At 39.3% G+C, this 18187-nt stretch overlaps 1 protein-coding gene across 4 annotated transcripts in view; it reads left to right on the plus strand.

The window, feature by feature from the left end:
- Positions 1-18187, plus strand: part of DLC1 (DLC1 Rho GTPase activating protein) — a 602554-nt gene that overhangs the window by 554604 nt on the left and 29763 nt on the right. For all 4 annotated transcript variants that reach the window (XM_073608297.1, XM_073608306.1, XM_073608314.1 and 1 more), the window contains one exon: positions 11984-12055. In XM_073608297.1, the coding sequence (XP_073464398.1) occupies positions 11984-12055 (72 nt within the window). The remainder of the gene's footprint in view (positions 1-11983; positions 12056-18187) is intronic.

Below are 18187 nucleotides of genomic sequence, written 5' to 3' on the forward strand. Positions count from 1 at the left end.
TAAATTGCTCCTGGACGCAGTCAATTCTATTTTTTCTATCCGCACCAAACCACATGTAACTAAATCGCAGCTAAATGCAGTGTGTGAATGGGGCCATAGGAAAGCATTGTGTGCTTTTGCTTTAAACTAGAAAATCCGCAGCTAAAAGCACAATTCTATCCGTCCGTGTGAAAGGGGCCTTAGGCTGGGGCTTTCTGGGAAGTACCAGATACTGAGGCTTTTACTGAAGATCAAGGTGGGAAGTAAGATGTCTATTTCAGAGCTTTTTTTATTTTCCCCTTTTAAAATAGTGCTTTGTGTACCTTGGGATGTGAGTTTCCTTTTTCTATTGAGCTTTTATATTTATATTTCAATCTTTTTATGCAAGCTTAACATGAACAATTGCGTAGAGGAAGTGCATAATAACCATTCAGGCAACGTACAACAGTGTATCAATAAAGGTCATAATCTTTAAAGTAGAACTGTAGGCAATTTTTTTTCCATTTTGGAGAGTAAGGGAGGTTTAAAACCCTTGTAAGGTTTATTTTTGCCCTCATTGTCCCGTTGGGGAGATTTACCTTCACTTCCTGTCCCATAGCCAAAACAAAGTCAGAGGAAATCCCTTCATTAAGGAAATCTCTTGGGGACCCCCACGTCACCAGAACTAGTGTCCCCTTTGGATGATTTCCCTTCTTCTGGGGACAACCCAATTTGTGATTTTTCTTTTTAGTTTCACTTTCAATAACCATGCTAAACAGGACAAATGGAGAGGGTGAATCTCCCTGACGGGGACACAGACAGCAATACAAACTGACAGGGGGTCTAATTCTCTCCACTCTTTCCAAAATTAAAAAAAAAAAAAAACGTTTTACCTTTTTGGTTATGCTTTTAATACTACAATAAAGAAAAATTGTAATTTTTGTATGTGTCATATCATAACATAAAGCTTTGTTTTTATCAAAACAATTAGATTTTTGTCTAGTTTAACACCCAAGCCTGTGTGCATAGACACATAGGCTAACACTGAGGGGAATTTTAGAGGCAGAAAAAAAAAAAAAAAAACATCAAACGCTCCTAAAAGCAGCACTTATATTACCCAGTGTGCATAAGGCCTAAATGTTGGAGACGTAATAGATGAAGATGCTTAGAGAAATTCTTGCTTCAAAAACAGAGTTGGGTGTTTGGATAAATGGGGGGGTTCACTGTTGATCCCTGAATTTGTTAGTAAAGGGTAGTGAAACGTTAATCTGTATTGGCCTTTGTCATGTTCATTAGTTCAAGATGGTTGGACGTTGGCTGTGGAGCCTGTCCAGGAAGCATGTAAGCCCAAACACCTGGCTCCTCTCAGTCTAGGCAGGCACTCCCCTCCAGCAGTGACAGGCGCTATGAGTCGGTAGAAAGGAGGGCAGGGGCTAATGAAGAATGAATGGGTAGACGGGGCCTGGCAGTTCAATGAATGGCTCTGTTTATTTATTTGTCCTATTCCTCTATGTGGGTTATTGAAAACACTGATATCTGTGTTACAAGTGAATGACTTCCTGCTTTCACCAGCCCATACAAATGGTTTCTGAAGAATGTTACCATCCAGTGTATCACACAGTTATGGCAATGAAAATATGTCCCATTACAGAATGGAAGACCTAGTGCATTCTGACTTAGATGTACAAGCAGCTTTGTGTCCTTGGTTGTATACGACTTGTATATAATTTCTTTATTTTTTTGATATCTGAGTAATATGCTTCACACAGGCTACACATAAAATATAGTCATAGCCCAATTTGGCCAGGAACGATCCTAGCAGGAAACAAGTCATATGTCTGTTATCACTGAGTCAGCCCAGGATAAAAAAAAGTGGTCAGTACTGTGTTATTTATTATAGTACAACCCAGTACCAGGGGTGTGTCTGGTGTCATGTTTGGCTTAAATGATCCTGCATTTTAATGGATTAATCTTCCAGCTACTATCTCATATCTAATAATTTTCATATCCAGGTTGAAAGCTTTTTGTCTGCAAAGTTTGTAATCACAAAGCGATACTTGGCAAATGACAGCAGTTTGACCATGTGCTTAGGTGGGATAGGCCAACCATAAGTGGCTGGATTTTTTTTTTTTTCCTCTCTCCTTCTCATCTCTCCTTCTCATCTCTCCTTCTCTCCCCCTCTCTCCCCCTCTCTCCCCCTCTCTCCCCCTCTCTCCCCCTCTCTCCCCCTCTCTCCCCCTCTCTCCCCCTCTCTCCCCCTCTCTCCCCCTCTCTCCCCCTCTCTCCCCCTCTCTCCCCCTCTCCCTCTACCACCCTCTCCCTCCCTTTCGCTTAACCCCCCCCAGGTTATCAGTGTGCTTTGAAGGGGTCACAGTAGCCTCAGTACTGGCCATTGTGGATGTTTTCTGGCACAGCACTGGCTAAATTACTCTGTGTGTGTGTGTGTGTGTGTGTGTGTGTTGCGGGCTTAGCGTGGACCTTACAGTAAAATGCAAGGTCTACTCAAATTGTCTGCACTCCCACCCCACTGTACAAATCACCTACTGTTAGATGAAAAATGTACCTGTAATTCTTCCAGGAACACTCCTGGACAATGCAGAGCAAGCAAAATCTCAGGAGAAGACACACCCGGTCATTGCAGGAAAGTCTTCTTAGGCTGGATTCACACCTATGCAGTTTTGGTGCTTTTTGCATTTTGCAGATTTGCACTACAGTCCATTTACCATGGTTTCCTATGGAACACGTTCTGTAGTGCAAAATGCAAAAAGCACTAAAAATGCATAGGTGTGAATCCAGCCTTATGAGATTCCAACTGCTCTGTATTCCTCATGATTTAGCTGGGAAGAGTGCAATGTCATCCTTGCCTAGGTGCCACAGGCAGAAAATGAGGCTAAGGCGAGTACAAACCCTAGTTTTTGTTTTTTTTTTTGTTTTTCACCTGTACATTTTACAACTACTAGTAATGATTTGTGAAGGGGGAAGGGACTTGAACAGTGTAAGCAGAACTTTAATTTTACGGGAAAGGTACAGTTCTATGTATACAAAGCCAGAAAAAATGTGCAAAGTAGCAGTTTAACCCAGGTGAGAGCAGCAGAAAAATATCCCTGGGGTTTCTGTTTTTTTTTTTTTTTTTTTTTCCTGCATAAGCATCCATGTGTTAGTAATCGAGCGTAGAGATTGTCACAACATGCTAACAATGCGCATGGTGTTGGCTATTCATTAGATGCCTACTGGGAGATGCTTGCAATGGTGTTAATTAGGCAGTAATTGAATGTTACATTTGGTGCCTTTTTTTGCCAACGTTTTGTCTTGGGTTTGGCAAAAGTCTGTCAGTCATTTTTGAGAATTCATCTGGAATGTTCCTAGAACCCTCTGTCCTTAAGAGAGGATGGCCAGATTGTGTTTGCATGGCTGAGTACCCCCATGTCAATTTTTCTCCAGGAATTTGGCTGTCCTAATGGTTTGTCAGTAAGGATTTCCAGTGTGTGTCTTTCCAAAAGCAGCTCAATGGCATATAGCCTTTTAAAGCGCTTAATCAATATTTCGGAGAATGCAGTGAATTCACCGGCAAGTTGTGGTTTGTGAGAATTCTGAAGGAGTATTGGTTGAATGGATAAGATGGCTGGATACATGCAACAGGAATAATTAATAAGCCCATGATTATATAATTCACTAATATTAATAATTAAAGCCCATGTAAACCCCAACATTTAACTTATCTTTTTGGTCCCTTTCGGTATGTTAAATATACCATTGGAAGCATTTTGGTAGTTGCAAAAAAAAAAAGTGTGGTTGTCCTTGTCTGTCTGAAATTCGGAACAGTCCTAAAGCTATACAATTATTAGCCTTTCTGTTGTATAGATCTGAGAGTGTAAGTAGTCGAGTAGTTTGGGAAGGGCTGAAAACGCTTGGTCCAATAGAACCTAGGAACTGAGTACATTTCTGTCTGTCTGCCCTTGTGTTGTAAAGCACTGTGCATACTGTTGACACTATATAAATCCTATATTATAATAATAACAATAATAATAATGAACAGGTAGTTTTTTTGTATTGTACTGCATGTTTGTTTTTCTTTTTTTTTTTTTTTTTTTCCCTTTTTATATACACTTTAAACATTCATGTGCGTTTTACAGTAGCTTCTTGTTAAAAAAAATGTTTATATTAATAAAATAGTTTTGTGGCAAATAGAAATTGTTATAGCTTACTGAATTGAGGTTGGTATATTTTATGTTTTTTGTACCAAAAAAAAGTATGTAGGTATTTTGCAAAATGTTACACATCTTTAACAGTGTAGTGCAGCAATGCAAAGTGCAGTGACCACTAGCATCCTAATTTTATCTTGAACTCTGGTATGTGGGTTACTGTTCTTTTATTGCATTTTATCCTGGATGCTTTTCTATATGCAATTACAAATGTTCATCAGACACTTCCCATTGTAAGAGATGGTGTTGAGTAGCTGTAATACAGTGGTATGCAAACTTCCTTACACACTGGACTGTATAGCACTAATTTTGTTGTCTACTTTTAACTGTACACGTACAGTCTTGCTAGAAAGCTTTACATGCCTGGGTAGCTTTTGAAAATGTCAGCTTTGTGTACAAAAGCCGCAGTCATTGATGCAAATGAAGTAATTCTTCAACTGTCATCACGTTTCTGTGAAAGGGCTGGCATGCCATCTCCTTCTAGGGATCGTGTTATTAGAGTGTGCCTTCCTCTTCCAGGAGCTGGCTCTGCACATCTGACTCTCAAAGGCGTACAAAAGCCCCTTTATTGAAATCTCTAATCTCATCATAAGTATGCTCAAGTACAAAGGAGTAGAAGGAAACGGAGAGGAAATGTCAGAAAGAAAACATTGGCTTTCTAGCATATTGGGGAAAATTATCAGCAATCTTAGGCATTCTTAAGCAGAATTGTATCCTTAGAATCGGGTAGTTTCCAGAGGGGGTCATGAAGAGTTGACTTGTCCAGAGCTCTGCAGAAAAAAAATATATTCCATTTTATGTACACTTTCAGCATCTGTTCACTTTTTTAATTGTGCTCTGGAGTCCACCTGTAATAGTAGCAAAAAAATGTAGTTTTGTCTTTTTATAATGAAAAATGTAAACTAATAATTTACCAAAAGCAGAATTTCAGCAAAACCATTTTTCTAAATCTTGGGTAGAGTCAGAAAGGGTTAGCATCTTTGTCACCAGGACAAAATGTGAAGGCAAACCCACGTGTACCAGGAGGAAACCATAATTCCTCTTGATACATGTAGACCTTGCTTTATTCTTTGACTGTGCTTTACTGTGCTTTTTCTTTCTGTCATTTCAAGGTTGTTAAGCCTACTACACTTGATGAGATTATCGGACGAATGATCGTCCCTTTTCTTTTTTTTTTTTTCCATATCGAAAAGGAATAAGTTACTAAAGTCTGAAAATTTTCGTACGACAGAATAAAAATTTGGAAGTAATGTATTTGTATTGTATTTTCAGACAAGAACTGTACTGATTAAACGTTAATCTTACAATCTGGTATTGCATGAGCTAAATCTTTCATTTTTGTCCCTTCGGATAATTTCGGAAGAAAGCTGTGTACTAACGATCAGATTATCGTACAGTCTCTTAGAAAGTGGTATTTTTTGTATGACTTTCTGATCGTGTGTACTTGGCTTGAGTCTACTCAGATGCATTCAAAACAATGGACCTCCTATGTAGCTAATTGATTTGATCTGAGCAGCTGTCCAAGGAGGAGGCTGATCGTGCATCATACATTTCCCTTTAAGCTGACCATACAAGGTTCAGGTTTTTGGTCTAGCCAGATAAATGAAAAAAAGACTGAAACGATCCCCCCCATCCACACATTCGATGTGGATGTGGAAATCCCCCCTCCCATAGTGTCATTGTATTCTGACAGCAGGACTTCCCAGCTGTCCGAATACACTAATGAGCACTGCAGCTGATTTTAACTTCATGCGCTGATTGAGGAAAAATTTGCCTACAAGCCGATTCATGAGAAGTCAGTTGATAGGTTGACTTCTTTATAAACCGGAACATGCAGCTGAACTTTAGTCCATATATGTCCAGCTTTAAAATATGAGCTAAAGTTCTGGCATTCATTGGCAGTGTATTGAACAGCAGAGTGGAATTGCCAATTTACGCAGCTCTTTACGTACTCACATACAGTATATACATTTATATCAGTCCCTACCCTCAGTCCAAGTTCCTTAACTCACATGCATACATATTAGGGTCAATTTAGACTGAAACCAAGAAACCTCCCAGCATGTCTTCGAATATGAAATACCCTTGAGGAAACCCAAGCAAACATAGGGAAAACATGCAAAGTCTATGCAAATAGCATCCAGTCCATGATTCCAGTTGAGGACCGCATAGCTAACCATGCAGGCACCCACTGTTGACTAGTTTGCTTTAGACATACCTTTTTAATTATTCCATCAGGCAGTCCCTCACACTTCATAGGTGCTGGTAATTTTTTTTTTTTTTTAGCTAAGAGATCAAATTTAGGGCACATGTAAATATGATAAATATGCACACATTAAATAGCACGTTTATAAAGCTGGCCATAGATTCCTTTATCCATACTAACAAGCTACAGCTGCTAATAGACAATAGTTTTCCAACATGTCTGTTCAACTGAAGTTGCTAAAGATCAAATTCTGTCAAACAAGGACAGCCACACAATGATCAAAATTCGGTTGGTCCCTGCTGAGCTGGAGGAGTTTCGATCCATCTTTGGCCAACTTTGGAAAATAAACAAACAGTAGACCCTATTGGATTTTGAAAAATAGGCACTAGGGATCGACCGATTATCGGGAAGGCCAGATCGGGTTGATGCATGCAGCTGCAGGGGACCCCCCCCCCTTCTGACGCTCACCCGGGCTTTCTTATCCCCCCCGGGAGGCCCAAGCAACCAGCCGACACGATCGCCGGCTGGCCGAAGACCTGAACAAAGCCGATGCTTTGTTCGGGTCTCGGATCTAGTAACCTGGAAGCGGTGTCATGACATCATTTCCCGGATTACTAGCATTTTAAAGTGGTTGTAAACCCTTTACAACCACTTTTTGCTACAGGTAAGCCTATAATATGGCTTACCTGTAGCTACCCCAGATATCTCCTTCACCTGCACGGTTTAGGAGATATCCCCTGTATCTTCATGTGTCGAAGTCAGTCATCTGCACATGCGCACTGAAGCAATGGCACATACTTGCCATTGCTTCAGTAAGTGTGTCGTTACTGGCGGCCCCCGCGGGAGTGACGTCATCGTGGCTCTGACCAGTCACAGCGCCGGAGCCCGCAATACCCGGAAGTAACTCCGGGAGCAATGTCGCCGGCCGGAGCAGTGTACGGGGATCGCTACGGGGGCTTCGATCTGTTATGCATATTAGCTCATTATGCCTTTTGTCTTGAAGGTTTTTTTCTTTTTTTTTTCTTCTTCTTTTTGTTTGTGGGTTTACGACCACTTTTAAAGGCGCCAGTTTTAAAAAATAGAAAGTATTCAAAAACGCAGATCTTGACGTTTTGAATACTTACAAGTGCAGTGGAGGGGTTTTGGGGTCTTAGACCCCCGATCCCTCCATAAAGAGTACCTGTCACTGCCTATTACTGTCACAAGGGATGTTTACAGCAATAACAGTAATATAAAAAAAGTAAATTTTCTTTTTTTTTTTTTTTTTAAATGTACAAAATATCGGCAGACCATATCAGCTATTGGCCTGAGAGGTTGCAGAAATATCGGTATCGTATCAGTCAATCCCTAATAGGCACTGTGTTTTTTGGTTAAAGCAAACTGTAGCTTCAACTTAGAAATCATTTTTGTAATTTTGTTTTTGAAAGATGGGTTTCTCCACTGTTTGAAATTTTAGCTATGTTCATGGTGACACTTTTAGCAATAGAACTTTAACACCTGGTGAGGTAGACTGATATTACACAGCAGTGAATCTGCACATCCTCACAGCAGCTGGCAGGGCAATGTCCCTAAAAGAGCCAGAGGTGCTGATAAGAAAAGCTTCCCCTGCTGTTCTTAGGAGCCAGGATGACCAGGAGGATGTCTGAGTTCCAAGGTTGTAGAGCCATCTGTTTGATGTGAGTGCTCTCATTAACCCTTACATACCCAGGCAGTGTACTTTGGTATTTTAGAGGCCGGGAGGTTTACTGATGAAATACCTAAATGTTTTATCCTTTAGATTAATTGCATGCTAAAGTCCACGGAAATAGCTTGATATTGCCTAATGGTTCCCAGCTCTGTATACAAAGGAGATCTGCTAACCTTCATTGAAACAAGCAGGACAGCTTTGTGAACCCAGCTAACAAACAAGGCTGCTTCCAATAAAAATTTCCTGTTTCCTTCCCCCTCCTGTGCCTGTTGCATGCTTTTTACAATACAACATTACGTGAGAGATTTCCTGCTGCATGCACCGTGCTGCATCTTCCAGAATTCCTGTTCACACAATGAGATGTTATCTGCCACATTCCAATATGGAAGATATAAATCCAAAGTAAGGATTTGCAGACCGGATGTTCTCAGGGCCAATAATTGCTTTTGCTTCTTAATATATTTTTAAAAACATTCACTCCAAACGTGTCCTGTTCACCATAAGCATTCTTTACCAATTTAAAACCACTCTGTGGTTTAGAAATCCCTTAAGTATGAAATTAAAAGCAGAACATATACTGTAGGGCATATCTAGTTTTCAGATTCTAAAGAGGATAGCCTATTCTAAAATGTTTTATCAAATGTGCCCCAGGACTAGGATATTGATGGGTATGGTTTTGGTGCTCTATCTTATCAAGGCTAAAGAAACATTTTTACCTTTTTATAAATACCGAAAGGTCATTTTAATATTCAGGAGATAGCAAGCAGTATTATGGATGGTAGCTTTGATTTTGATAATAGATTGTGTACCATAGCAGCTCCAGTGTGCAATTATCAGCTTCAAAAAGGGATTTTTTTTCCAATAATACTTTAATTCTAAATGGTAACCCCCATATTATCATTTGTGTCTTTCTCCTCCATTCTATTCTTGGCTAAAATAAAGCAATTTGGTGTGGGTTGACTGTAGTTGTGGCAGAGGAGAATCTGATACCAACTGGTGGAAATGCTCAAGTCTTTTCCTGTTTGTACTATCGGAGAGCTTTTGTCCGTTAACTACGCTGTTGGCTGTAATCCACGAAGAAATACTGACTTGTAAATTTTTCTTTTTCTTTCCGGGCTCTCTATTTTTCTTATTGAACAATTCTTTTCATGTATGTCTACAGACTGCCTAAATGGAATTCCTAGGTCTTTTCTCTTTTATTTGTCGTAACTCCTAGAATGGGCCAGTTTTCAATAGTGGTGCCCATGCAGCAGTCCTACGTGCTACTTCTCATGTGTTTTTTTTTTTTTTTTTTTTTAACCTGAGGCAGGAGTAAATGGCAGACAATCTGTAAATACATGTCTGTTATTTAGAAGCCCCTTCATTCCTCCAATTTCTCTGTCTTGTCCAAGGTGTAAATCATTTTAGCTGCAGAGCTGGAACCCCAAACCAGGGATTATTACTACAACACTTTCTGTACTGTGCAAATCCACCATGCTAATTAGTACTAGACCATTTAGAAAGACTGCAATTCTGCTTTTGTAGCATTCCGTGGACTTACAAGTTAGTTGACCTTGACCTGCCTATTATTACATATTTTAAGTGTTAGATTTGAAAGGTCAAATGTCTGAGGGTTTTTCTTAAAGCCCCGAACATGATTGTGTTGGAAAATGTGAAGTGTCACATTGGCCAGTAATCGTATCCTAACCAAGTAGGTGGTAAAATTGTCTAGTCAATTGTGTCTAATTAAGTCTTTTTGTTCTGGCCCATCAAGAAAACTGAATGTAGTCAAGGCTGGATAAACATTGTGAATTTGATTGCTCACCACCTGCTTGCTTGATTAAGCAAAATGTGAAAGAGTCAGTGTTCATTTCACTCAATAGAAATTTACTTTACACCATACCACAGGCTTGGCTTAAATCCACAGATTTAGACATTCCTCCTAAGAAGACTTGATATATAAAATCTGGAGGACAGATATTTGAATGTGTTACCTTCAGAAAACAATCAACTGTTATATACAAAAAAAAATTATATTGGAAAACATTTAATTGGTTTTTAAAGTTGATACACTCAGGCACATTGTACTTAATGCAATGCATTCTGTTATCAAGGTTGACATATTCTAGCATTTGTTTACTTCAATGGTAGGTGGTAGAAACTACAGAGAAAAGATAAATGTGGAGGGTCAACTTATCCTCCAAAATGACCAGCAGTTAATGATTTTTCTTCAATTTCTTTATAGACGGAACAAAAAGTGAAACAAGCCTTTAAAATGCCAATTTTTTTTTTTTTTTAACTTTCTCTACATGTGGCATTTAAGTTATGCTGGTGCAGTGCATCCCCTAACTCCCTTTGGATATTCATGTTTTTAAACAGGGTCCTGAATTCATCAATTTGCTCTTTCCACTCTCTCCAGTCCAGTAGCCAAGGAACATTTGCTTCCGTGGAGGACAAGTGCCTAGTACACTTGTTCAGAAAATCAGAAGAAAAAAATTGCTTCTGAAGCAATTGTAAGATAACCTGATCATTAGTACACAGCTTTTAAGAGCCGATCACGGCAGTTCATGTGAAGTGATCCGAAGGGACAAACGCAAAATTTTTTCTTATATGGTACCAGAACGTACGATTTTCGTACTCAGACACATCACAATACATCACTTCTGAAGTCATATTCTGTCATCCATGAATTTTTTCATAACTTAGTAACCTCTTCATTTTTCAATATGAGACTAGTATGCAAAAAAAAAAAAAAAAAAAAGATCGGATGATCATTCCTCTGATATTCTCATTGTGTGAATGAGGCTTTAAGTGATTGCAAAGGCAGAAGGTTTTTCATCTTAATGCATTCTATGCATTAGCAGCATTTAGACCCCTTTCACACTGGGGTGTTACAGCGCTAAAAATATGCCTGCAAAGTGCCCTGAAACAGCCGCTGCAGTCTCTCCAATGTGAAAGCCCTGAGGGCTTTCAAACTGGAGCAGTGCGCTGGCAGGACGCTGAAAAAAGTCCTGCTAGCAGTATCTTTGAAACGGTGAAGGAGCGCTGTATACACCGCTCCTGCCCGTTGAAATCAATGGGGCAGCACCGCTATACAGCTGACATAGCGCTGCTGCAGCTGCGCTTTGCGGGCGGTTTTAACCCTTTTTCCGCCGCGAGGGGGAATTTTTGCCTGGGTAAGACATTTTCTTATATTTGGGGATAGGCAGACACCAGTTTGTTATAAACTTTTGCGGGAACATTAATTTGATAGGCTAGTTAACTTTTCCTAAAATCTGAAGATGGCTCAAAAAGTGATACATACACTTTATGGGGCACTCTGCTCTCTTGGTTTTCAAGTTAAGGCTGCACAGCTGACCTCTCATATGTGGCTATGGGTGTTTTTGAATTATTAAAAAAATGTATGATTGGGTGTCTTGGCCTATGATTCACTACTTCAATTTTTTTCCCTTTTTTTTTTTTTTTTTTTAATCCTTATGGTGTCCTATACAGTTCATACAAGAGCTCTGTACTCTTACTTAGGTCTTTTAAAACCTGTTTGTGTAAAGTCTTTAATGTAAATTCTCCAGTTATTACAAGGTTCGTCATGCATTAACATTTATTTACAAGATGGTACAGCATTTTATTAATACTTGTTGACAGCGTCATCCTTAAGCAAAGTCTGATTTTCATAAAACCTTTAGGCATTTGTCAGACTGTTGAAAAAACTGAATGATATTCACTGTTACGGGACACGTGTATAAAATGTGATTTAATTAATAAAGGAAATAGTGAAAAGTAATCCCCTTTTTAAAAAGAGAAATGACCATGAATGACAATGGAGAAAGCTATGTCCCCCTTGTAGCACATTTGCATGTTAATACTGTTTCTATAGAGAGAGTAGGAGTTGTGCTAAAGAACTTGTTACTCTGCAAATCGCTAACAGTGGGGTCTCTTTTTGTTTTCTTGCAGAAATAGAAGCAAAGGAAGCATGTGATTGGCTGCGGGCAGCAGGATTTCCTCAGTATGCACAACTTTATGAAGGTTGGTGTTGTATAGCATGGACATGCAAAATTTCTTTTAAATTATTTATTTACTTTAAATGGTCAAATTTATTTTGTATTGGCTTTGAGAAGTATTCTGTGTTCATACTAAATCCTCACACTAATATCAAATGTCTAATAAAACTGTTAAAAACTAAGTAAGAAAAAATCTTGTTAAAAAAAAAAAAAAAAACTTGGTTAGTTGTTAGTTTTTATCTTAGTAACTGTATAGATCATTTTGATTCATACTTTGTTTACAACTATCCATCTATGGGCCAAATGTGACTTAAGCCCCATACACACAGACCAAATGTCAGGAGACAACGTCCGGTTCAAAAAAAGCCGGCCGACATTCGGCCTGTTTGTATGTTGGACCGCTTCTATCAGACGTGCATGCTGGAAAACCATCAGCCGACCGACTCCCAATCAGTGCTCTCAGCCAATGGCAGATTGATCGGAGTGTTCTGGTGGAAGCGCTTATCGGGGGGAGATCGCTGAACTAACTTTGCATGGTTAGTACAGCGGCTCCCGACTGGAGCTGTCAGGTTGTTTTTTTTTGTTTTTTTCTTTGGGCAACCCAGGGGGGTTGCCCCACAAAACACTGCCAGTGTGTACCTGGCTTTATCCAGACTGGTATTGTGACACATGCATCCTGACAACCACATTGGGAGTCTCATTGACACCAGGACAGTCAGGCTTTTGTTTTCCACAAAAGACTTGTGAAATCTGATACGTATTATTGTTACTCAGGGTTGGGCAATTAAAAGCAATACAAGCTTTGCCTTTTTAAAAGACTGCCATGGATGGCTCAAACTTCAACCAGTTTGTGCTGAATTGGATGGAATATGAGCTGTGGTGACTCCAACCGTGGCTTGACAAAAGTCGATTGAAAAATCAACTTTTGTCGAAGGAGCCAGGTGGAAGATTGAGTAGTGAATACATACAGTCAGATGCAGTTACTGATTGGGAATCCTGACAGCAACGGGTACTGGCTGTTAGTCTTCAGGGGAGATCTCTCAATCCACACTATAGAAGAGAAATCTACATTTGTATAGCAAACTTTAGCCTCTGAACTAGCTACAAATACAGCTTCTAGCTTTAGGAAAAATTGAGAAAAAAAACATGTTTTTTCTTTTGTAAGACTTGTGCAGACTTCACAGTATTATCTTTTAATAGTTCTCCTCTTGTACACTTGGCAAAATTAAAGAAGAAAGCTGCTGTACTGTGAGAAATAAAAGTTTTGGTCCAGCAACTGAATGATAGCATTTCAAAAATGAATCGCTACACAATAAGCATTTCTAACACAAATAATTAGTTTGACGTGAAACGGATGCATTCTTGGATCCCTGGGATGTCCAGCGCAGCCAAATACCTGTAGTCCAGGTTTCGTTTCCTCTGTTGTGTCTACTCCATGTCTTCCTCATACACAAAGGATAGTGGGACACACAGAGGTGGTCGTGTGTGTGTGTGTGTGTCAATGAACGTACTTGCCAGCTCTGCGGGAGAAGAAAAACCTCATTTCCTACAATTATACCCAATCATTAAAGAAACAGGCTCTTAGGTTAATAGTTTGACTTGGTGGAAAACTGTTATGCAGTTTGGCGGAAGTGACTAAGTTCTTGGACATTCATTCTAGAGAAGTGTTTTTTTTTTTCTTTTTGTTTTTTTTTTAAATCTTTTGAGACCTTTTTAAAAGTAATTTTAAGAACAGCTGAAATTCTCTAAACTGAAGAGAAGAATGGATCTTGTAAATCCTGGAAATCTTTCATGCTGGGAAGAGGTTAACAACGTCTTGTGAGCCAAAAATAACTAGAAGGGAGATTTGCCTGCAGATGTAGGTCAGTAAAGGCCACTTCCTGGACAAGGCTTTAACTGTAGAGCTTTTCAGTTGGTGTTCCTTTTGTTAAAAATAGCTCTCTCCCATTCTATTGTTTTTTGCTGAATATTGAATGATAATGGAGTTTATTTCTATGTCAACCTGCATCAGAAAATATACCTACTTTATTTTAATTGACTTAAATTTTTATGTGACAGTGGCAATGAATCCTTAAAAAATTGCATAATACACACATGATCTGTAGAAGGCAGCATTTGCAGGTTGATAGCATGACAACGCTCCAGAAAGAGATAGAAAATAACAGCATGAAGTAACAACAGTTTTGATGCTCTTTTTGCTATGCTCTAAACAGTTGCTATTTCATATTGTTACTTTTGTATTTCCTGCATATTGAATAAACTAGAGAAATGCAACTTCTCAATTGGACATGTATTACTTTGACCTTGAGAATTAAATCTTAATGTTTTAAATGTGTCTGCATTTGTTGTCACATGATAGTTATGTTTTTACTGCTTCTACAGATTTGATACGGAAGATTATCATTTAAGATAGTAAAGTTATATTTTTATACTATAGGGAGCAGCAAGTTTTTATGCTTGGAATCCTGGTAATCATAGTTTCTCATCTACCCCTGTGGTTTGAGTCTGTTAAACCTCACTAATGGTATTATCCATACACTTGAATGTTTTGTAAAGTTATTAAATACTTGGCTATTTTGTAAAACTGGCGAGCATGACCTCTTATATTCTCACACAACTTCTTAAAGAGGTTCTGCACTATCACTAGAGGTGCCTGTACCTACCTGCGACAGCTTTCACTGCTATGTCCTAATGCTGGGCTGCTTCCTTCCTCCCACCATGATCACTAGGAGTTTTGCCTGTTCGTAACAGCTTGGCATTGGACCATAGCAGAGGCAGCTGAAGGGAACATGCCACCCCTCTTCTTTTTATTTTATTTTTTTCATTATGTTCTTTGTGACAAAGTCACTTTAAGCGGGCATTGATGCTTGCCTGAAAATAGAGAAAAAAATAGGTGCTGATGTACAGTGTTGGTTGCAATAGGATACTGCTGTTTTTGAATAATGCTTAGGGCTCATGTAAAAAGGTATTGTTGAATGCTACCTTTTGCATTTAAAAACAGCTCTACTCAAATGTATGCATTTGAAGACAAAATACAACATACAGCTGCAATTGACCTGCTTTGCCTATAATGTAAACCAATCTCAACTGGATCTGCTGCATAATGCAATGCAAAGCAGGTCTAACACAGCCTAAAGCTTACCATACACTATGCGAATTTTGTCCATTTCCTGAAGAACCGGCCAAAATTTGCTACGTGGATAATCCTGTTGCCAACTTTCCTCCTGATTTTTCAAGGTGCTGGATGGAAAGTTATTGGCCAAGCAGCATTTGCATCCATTCAAATGCAGCTGCTGTTTGGGTATTGTATTCAGACAGCTGCTGAAGCCAGCTGTCCAAATACAATAGTAGCAGTGGAAGTTTTGTCTGCAGTATAGCATGGATTGAGGAATCGTGTGTTTTGTTTTTTTTTTGTTTTTGTTTTTTTGGTTCAGCCGATTGAAAAATATTTAACTGTGTATGGCTGGCCTTGGAATGTATCCATACTACACCATTGAATCCATTTCTGCAGACTTGTGTTTTGGCATGCGCGTCAAGTGCATGGCAGATGCAGGAAAACGAGGCTCGACTTCATGATCTCTAATAGACCCTATTATGTATGCCACATGACTCTTAAAGTTGTATTGGCCTAACCCATAGTTTGTGTACACTGTTAAAGCCTAACCCAAGGTAACAGACCAGCATTCCTCATTCTTTCTAATACAGACCCTCTTTTTCTGCTGCCCCTTTCTGCACTGTCCATACAAACCCATTGCTTTGCATTATGCTTTTTCAGAGCTTGACAAATGCTTTAACCAGCTGTTTAAAGTTTGGTTACTGCCAAGTATATCACGTAAAATTCATTCTGCAGCAAAAGCTTTTCACCATCAATAAGAGGAAGTGTGAATATAGAATACCCAAACATCACATAAAAAGAAGGAAACATATGGGATGGTCGGTAAACCCGGATGGAACGCAATTACTGAAATTACTTTTACAGTTCTTTCAAAATTTTAACATTATATAAATAGAGTTGTGTATCCATATGGGAATACTTACCAAATGAGCTATCTTTTTAAAAGAATAGAGTTAGTCTGCTTACTACTTCATTGTAATCATGTAGCAAACAAGCAAGTTCTAAGCTTTCTTTTATATTTAAGATGGCTATCAGGCAAATTTATTGCCATTCCCAGTTTTCCCTTTATTTCTGAAAGAAAACAACAAATTCCTCATTAAATCCAATGAGCCGTTCTTCCACTTGTTTTCTTTCTTCCTGTTATATTGTTGACCAGGTGGGTCTTATGTATTAGATCTGGATAGGGGAACTTATTGTTTATGGAAATCAAATAAACTTAATTTAAAGGTTAACTCCAGCCATGAAAAAATTCTATGCAACCAAAACATTTTTCACTTTTCAGTTTTTTTTTAGGAAGATAAAATATTACACACACTTTTGCTGTGCTGTTACTGTGCATAGTATAAGGTGGAACACCTTTTTTTTTTTTTTTTGTAGTTAAAGCGGAGTTCCACCCAACTTTTAGAACTTGTTCTTAAAGAAAAGACCCCCCCCGCTACCTTCTGGGACCTGTGTGTGTCCCAGAAGACGACAGGGCCATTCAGAAAGCACCGTGCGACTCACGCATGACCAGTAGGGAACTGGCTGTGAAGCCTGAAGGCTCCACTGCCGGTTTCCCCTTAGCTACTATGGTGGCGCCTGCACCCAATCCAATGGACGGATCGGCCTGGGGGGGGGGGGGGGGGCTGGCTGACATCGCAGGCTCCCTGGACAGGTAAGTTACCTTGTTAAAAGTCAGCAGTTGCAGTGTTTGTAGCTGCTGACTTAAAAAAAAAAAAAAAAAACTTTTTTCAGGGTAGAACACCGCTTTAAACCTAGTTCATAAGACACATCGATAACTACAACAAAATGGCACTCATCCGCACATATAATGCTCGTCCGCACTTGGCATATAATGAGTGCCTCTTAGTAAAAAAATGGCTTCAACTTGGTCTCCTACCCATAGCCCCCTTTGCCCAGTAGGGACTTAATTGTCACCCTGCAAAAAAAGCAAGGTTGAGCTCTGTCTTTCCTGAACCTTTTTGATAACTCCCACCCATCAAATTACAAAGCAAGTGCACCCCCACCTTAAACCTAATTTTCATACTTTTATTTTACTCAGTATAAAGACAAAAAAAATTTTTAAGTGATTTGTAAAGGCTCCCCTTTTTTTTTTCTACCTAAAATAAGAGCGGCTACACCTACCTGCTCTGTGCACTGGTATTGCATAGAATGGCCCGGATCCCCCTCTTCTGGGGTCCCCTACTGGCTTTGTCCACTCCTTTTCTTTTCCACATGCCCCCATAGCAAGCCCCTTGCTATGGGGGCACATGTGCAGGCTCGCTAAATGATCTGGGCTGTGTGTGCAGCCCCCCCTTCTCACTGGATTTGATTGACAGCAGCAGGAGCCAATGGCTCCCACAGCTATCATTCTGTCCTGAGAGACCAAGAACAGAGACCAGCCCTGCTAGAGATGAGCACAACACTGAATCGATACAGGACTTGGGTAAGTATTTAGGGTGGAAGCGAACTAGTGAAAGGTTTTTTTACCTTTAATGCAGGTAATACAAGGTAAAAACCTTCTCGCGTTAAAACCACTTTAGGATAGTTAACAGTCAAAAAATGCAGCGCTCTACAAGGAAATATCCTACATATCAGTTGCAGACCACGGGAGGGTGCTCAGGCTATGATGTCCTCACGACAGCAAGTAATCAGCGAATTCCAATAGAAGAAGCCAGCACTCCAAATCCTTAGTAAATGGTTTATTAGGTACACATAAGAGGGCACAAGGGGCTAACGTTTTGGCACAACCCCCTTGATCACAGCTGATTTCCAGATTTCTAAATATTTATGGTAGAAAGGATTTATTTTTCTTTTAATTTACTGAAAAATGTTCATAAATTAATTGTCGAGGAGGTTGCTCATTTATTTGGTGCGTCAAAATCTGTACGAAAATAATAAAAATTTGAAATGAGCAACATTGGTGTCATCTTCATTTAATATAGTAGTTCTAAGCTGTAGTTGCCTTCTAGTGCTTGACAGGTTAACTTCCTTTGAGGTGTTCAATTGCTCAAAACATTACTTTAAATAATATAATCATGCATGTGAGAGTGTTTTGTTTGT

Source organism: Aquarana catesbeiana, linkage group LG01 (assembly GCF_042186555.1).
Source record: "Aquarana catesbeiana isolate 2022-GZ linkage group LG01, ASM4218655v1, whole genome shotgun sequence".
Taxonomy (NCBI): domain Eukaryota; kingdom Metazoa; phylum Chordata; class Amphibia; order Anura; family Ranidae; genus Aquarana; species Aquarana catesbeiana.